Raw genomic sequence first — 5,420 nt, forward strand, 5'->3', positions numbered from 1 at the left:
TAGTTACAAACATGTGGGTGTATTTACATCGAAGATCAAGCTTCAAATGAAGCCCACTTCATGCTTTTGCATGTGAGAGATGTAAGCATATTACACGACACATAAACACCTCATGTTTCATAGGTTTCTTAGTCATAAGAGAATATCCACCTCGTGCTTGGATTGAAAGGCACCTAACTTGATAAGCAATTGCACATGTGCATCCATCTATATATGTTGGGCAAGGAAAGGTAATATTAAAGGCACCCAAAACACTTAGCTTATATGCACCTCATTTTGTAGCAATAATTTTATGGGCAATGGCATCCCTTATACTAACACATTTCTAGATTTATAAGTTTCATTGTAATGGGACATTTAATGAAAAATTATATGTATTTAATGTTTAATGAAAACTTGAGAAAATTATTACACACAAGAGTAATTTGGTCTATAGCCCATCTTTTCACATATTTTTTTGAGGTTACACTCTAAAACATCAAGAACCCATTTACCTAAGAATAATGGGTGCTTCTAAAAGCACCGGGCCAAAAGGTTGTTAGCATCCGGAAATTTTACTGACTTGGGTCAATAGCTATTGACCCGAGTTCTCTATAAGCACCAATTTTTAATGTGGGTGACGTTCACCTTTGTTTGCTTCTTCCATTTTGTTGTTCCAAAACAAGAGAGAGAGGATGTATACCAGGAACTTTTTTTGCATAGAAGAACTTGACAAGCTAGTTGAGTCAAAACAGAATCAAGACTCACCATTATCTGAATCAAGAGAGTGAAATCGTAAAGGTCAATGAGGGGGAAGTCCAATTAGGTCAGAACCTTTAGGGATTTCTTGGCCAGCAACTAAACCAAGACCACTAGATTCCTCTTCTGCTATCTTCAAATCTTGATGAACAAAGCCCCCCTTCTCTTTTTTTTCAAACTATTTGCACTTTTGTACTAAGTTAGATATATTTATACCTTATTTTGCGATAAATTACCTCGATAGACGCAGCTCCGTTAAAAAAATTCTGGTAAATCAATCCGTCAAATTTGAAGTTTATGATCTTATTTTCATGATTATTTTGATCATCTTGTTGATTTGATCCATGATTAATCCTGAAATTTCATAGTGGAAAGGCATGGTTGCCAATGGTAACTGTTGGTTCTTGCTTTTCTCTTGCTGCTAAAGTGCAGATACCAGAATTCAAGCATACTGATCTTAGGGTAATAAGTTCATCATCAAACTGCATAATGTTATTTCTCTCTCTTTTCTCTCTCTTAAAAGATGAAAGTTACAAAGATTGGTGTCGTCTAGGAAGTAGGAATCATAAAAAATATGGAGGCTCTAATTCTTAGAAGACTAAAACGGCGTACGCGTCCAATAACGCCTTTCTCATTCCTGTGCTTCTACATTTCTTTGTCCAAACTTAATGATCTGGCATAAACATATCCACTTAGAGGTCGTACGGATGAGATTATCTTCAAAACTCAAACCGGTAAAACCATATTATAGTATGATTTTTTAGGTTTTCTACTGGAGTCCAATAAGAGTGAATGAAACCTAGTTGTTAATTGAATTTTTTCTCTACTTAACAGAAATCGATCTTTTAGAGTTTAAGCCTTCGATAATCGCAGCCTCAACAATCCTTATTGTTTTTGAAGAACTACATCCTTCGAAAAGAAGAAGAAGACTGTTGCCGAGGAAGAAGAAGAAGAATATGGGGATGATGTTAGAGGGCGAAAGTGGGTAAATGAAATGGTTGAAGAAGGTAAAAACTATCTCTAGTGGCCATTTATAACATCTTTGAAGTTGCTGCTAGTTACGGATTAGAGGTAATTAAATTACAACTAGAACAATGTTGCATGAGAAAGGTAGTCCATTGACATCTAGAGAGGGAGAGGTACTGGGTTTTCTATGTGGATTGAAATACTCACGGATTGACTATGTGAAGAGTAACGGATTGGCTAATCCGTAACATAATGGAAACGTTCGGAGTCCGTCTCTTATGTCTTAGGAGATTATTGTTTTGTCCGAAATTCTGGTTGGATTTTGTGAGAGATGGATGGAGGGGTTAGGGTTAACTCCACTTGACCGGTGCCTACATTGTTGGACGGTGCTAATAGAGAAAAGAGCGGTTGGACCTGGTGTTAATAGAGAGGGATGCTAACAGCCTTTTGGCCCGGTGCCTTTAGAAGCACCCAAGAATAATATTGTCCCTCCTGCATCAATTCCTCCACCCAGATACCCAACAGATCACAGTTTTTTTTTGTCCTCAAAATATCTAAATGTCTTCATCATGGCTTCCTTAATGGCGTGGTGTGATTACAATTTTGGTTACAAAAAGAGTCACACAATAATAAAAGTGTTAAAAGGAGTATAATAACTAATTAAGAATGTCCTTATAATCATATTATCTTTTTAACTTTCTCTCTCTAAATCTATACCTGACACATCAACCGGAAGAATCTATACCTGACACGTCAACCGGAAGAAGTGTCGGGCATACCATCAAGACTCTTGTAATAATACGCTAGTGCTACGTATACAAAAAGATTTTAATTTAAATTGTTACATGCTGACTTGCTTTAAATTAAACACTACAAGATTTCAAATTTGACTACGACGTGAATCTTTCTTTTAGTTTTGTACCGTTAGCATTTCATATTATACGAATACCCTCAAGTATTATTTGGTTGCATATTTGAAATTTAATTTCAAATTAGGTACCGATATAATTCCAGTTTTGTCTAACTCGTCTATATAGATAGCTTTGAATCGGTGAACACCTTTTCATCAATCTAGATTTCTCATTCACAAAAAAAGAAAAGAAAAGAAAGATCTAACTTGATATAAATATTCTTAATATTATTGGTATCTGGAAACAGTTGTCTGGGCCTCTGGGGTGTCTCTTAACAGAAGTGGTCTGCAAATGCCTTGTCTGCTCTTACACAAACCCTAAAAAAGGAAAAGCTAAAAAGAAACAAGACAACCCCGAAACAAACTAAAACCACAAAAAACAGTCTTCTTTATTCTTCTAACTTGTGTGTTTACTAATATGAATCTTTCACAAACAACATAACCCCCCCATTTCTTATTTTCTATCTCTAACAAAGAACATTTTCTCTCCCTCTATCTTCTTGTAATACTTGATACTTCAAAAACTATAATATTCTAAAACAAACACTTTAAAACTTCATTTTTCTCCAGACAAAAAAACCACACTATATCAAGTAATGGTTAGAAACTCCAAGATCAGATCTATTAAATTTTAATAAGTCCACTCCTGAGGGAGCTTAATCTCAGGGTTTGTCACTTGTCCTGGCCGTTGATTTTGCTTGAGATTGTTTCGATTCACCATTGCATCTGTATATAATAAAACCCATTATCAAAAATTATCAAATTAAATCAATCTAGTAGGACTTAGAAAAGGTCAAATAGAGGGAGACAAGTGGTTACCATGATCAAGAGAATATCCACCATTTAAGGGTTTTTTAGGAACCCCCTTTTCTTCAAAAGTCAAGTTTAGGGCTTTAGCTACTCTTGCTGGGACGTGAACAGTAGAAAAAGCTAATAGACAAAAAGAAAAACAAATTAAAGATTAATAACTTAAAAAACCCTAAATTGAACCCAAAAAAAGAAGAAAAAAAAAACAATCCAGATTTCATAAAATCAAATTAAATCTAAAAGAAGGAAAAAAGAGCCAAGATTTTAAATTTGATCCTTCTCCTAAAAGCATTTAACTCACTAGGTTTTTTGCGCGTGTCGGTGACTCGACTGATCTGGCGAGGCAAGAAAACTCCAGTTCCACTGGATTCTCTTCTTGGGAAAAATTCTCCTGGATAAACAGGCCCAATTCCAGAACTAGGGTTCTGTTGATGTGGTTGGGGTTGCTGCTGTTGACGGTTTGATTGAGATTGAAGGGGAGGCCATGCTGAAGAAGATAACCCCAGAGGAGGAGCATTTCCTCCATTAACGAATCCAGAAGCAGGGGTCACTCCATTTCTAGGGTTTTTATGATTTTGTTTAGTACCTTTAGCATGCTTCCCTTTTTTACCCTTAACATCAGACTTCTGCAAAATCAGAGAAACCCAAAACAGAGTAAGCATCAATTCAAACAGGGGAATCAAAAGAGACAAAAAAAAAAAAAGAGTAATTTAAACCTGGGGTTTCTGCAATTGCTGCTTAGACTGATTTGGGGAAACCCCACGATTTGGATTTTTGACTGGAGAAGGAATAGGAGTGGGTTTCCTTGGTGGAGAAACTAATCGTTTGCCATTGTTTTGAGCTTCATCAACTTCATCGTTCATCTTCATCTTCACAACCTCACCAGCAGCAGCATAGAGAAGTTCCCAAGCATCTTCTTTCTGATTCATAGTAGTAGGTGGGGAAGAAACTTGAGAAGGTCCATTAGGGCTTCCACCGCTTGAACCTCTGCTACCAGCTGACCAACTCCCGCATAAGGTCGATTCAGGCGAACCACATACAACCCATAGCTAAAACAATCAAGATTCAACAAAATAATTCATCAAAACCAATCAATTAACCTAAGAACCAATCAAAGAAAACGATTAAACAAGCCAAAAAGAATCATACCTTTGGTTTCTCAGAGCTAATAAGAACGGATTTAGAGTTCTTCTGAACTTCTTCTAGAGTTGTCCGATCCATCTTCTTAGTTAACCCTGAAAGATAATCTTCTTCATCACTTTCAGTTTCAGTCGAACTCACGGCCGATTGAACTGTTGAGCTTATAGCAGATGACCCAAATGAATCAAATTCATAAGGAAACTCAGAAGGGAAACAAAACCCATTTCGAATCTCAGTATTTCCAACCTGGGTATTGTCGATTTTCTTCTCCTCGAAATCATCGTCAGAGAGAAACTGAGAAGGAAGCCAAAACTCGCCGTCGTCCAACTCCTGAGCCATCAATTGCAACAGGAGGGATTTTGGGGAGTCAGGGTCCCAACCCTAAAAACAAGAGTAATATAGAAGAAGAATGTTGACGAGTTTTAGGAACTTGATTGTGAAAAGAAAGCACAGGAGAAAAGACATATATATACACACACGAAGAAAGCAAAAGAAGAGATAGAGAAGACGGGAAGAAACCCTAGAAATAAAATATGCCCCTGTCCCGCTTGCCGCTCCCGCCTATTCATTTCTCTTTATTTTGAGCCGACATTTGTTCTACCTTTTCATTCCGCACGGCGTCGGTTACAATCTCATCAATGGTTATTTCATGTGGTAACCGGGGTAGCTATTACTACTAGGGGTTTTGTAACATTTGCCTTGACTACAAAGTAATTTTCTTATTTTTACCTAAGAAATATTTCTACATAACCACTTTTCTGTTTTGTTGAAATTCTACATAATCACTTCGGTTTTATGAATATTTACCTTCTTATGAAGAGTAAGTTCTTGTGAGAAGAATCGTAGAAAACGTTTTAAA

The 5,420-nt window shown here is 36.6% G+C and overlaps 1 protein-coding gene across 3 annotated transcripts; it reads right to left on the bottom strand.

Moving 5' to 3' along the window:
• Positions 1 to 2,979: 2,979 nt before the first annotated feature.
• On the bottom strand, positions 2,980 to 5,180 carry LOC147558013 (uncharacterized). 3 transcript variants are annotated; one of them, XR_015234238.1, is made up of 6 exons: positions 4,571 to 5,114; positions 4,138 to 4,470; positions 3,723 to 4,047; positions 3,434 to 3,544; positions 3,140 to 3,340; positions 2,980 to 3,075 (listed from the first exon to the last, which is right to left on the bottom strand). XR_015234238.1 is itself a non-coding variant. In XM_086659574.1 (5 exons), exons 1-5 carry the CDS (start codon positions 4,898 to 4,900, stop codon positions 3,246 to 3,248), a joined length of 1,194 nt encoding a protein of 397 aa, XP_086515700.1. In that variant the 5' UTR covers positions 4,901 to 5,180; the 3' UTR covers positions 2,980 to 3,245. The 3 variants fall into 3 exon arrangements, 2 of the variants coding, with proteins under 2 accessions (XP_086515700.1, XP_086515701.1); XM_086659574.1 differs by having other exon boundaries at positions 2,980 to 3,340; positions 4,571 to 5,180; XM_086659575.1 differs by lacking the exon at positions 2,980 to 3,075 and having other exon boundaries at positions 3,147 to 3,340; positions 3,455 to 3,544; positions 4,571 to 4,999.
• Between the last annotated feature and the right edge of the window lie 240 nt (positions 5,181 to 5,420).

This window comes from Eschscholzia californica, unplaced genomic scaffold (genome assembly GCF_041429995.1).
Source record: "Eschscholzia californica isolate CP2 unplaced genomic scaffold, dmEscCali1.0.p SCAF_2, whole genome shotgun sequence".
NCBI lineage: Eukaryota > Viridiplantae > Streptophyta > Magnoliopsida > Ranunculales > Papaveraceae > Eschscholzia > Eschscholzia californica.

Excerpts from the sequence above, each read along its gene's own strand:
- LOC147558013 (XM_086659574.1), bottom strand. The coding sequence starts at position 4,900 with ATGGCTCAGGAGTTGGACGACGGCGAGTTTTGGCTTCCTTCTCAGTTT. Across the intron at positions 4,471-4,570 it reads TTAGCTCTGAGAAACCAAAG|CTATGGGTTGTATGTGGTTC; the intron begins GTATGATTCTTT and ends TGATTGTTTTAG. Across the intron at positions 3,341-3,433 it reads TGGATATTCTCTTGATCATG|ATGCAATGGTGAATCGAAAC; the intron begins GTAACCACTTGT and ends TATTATATACAG.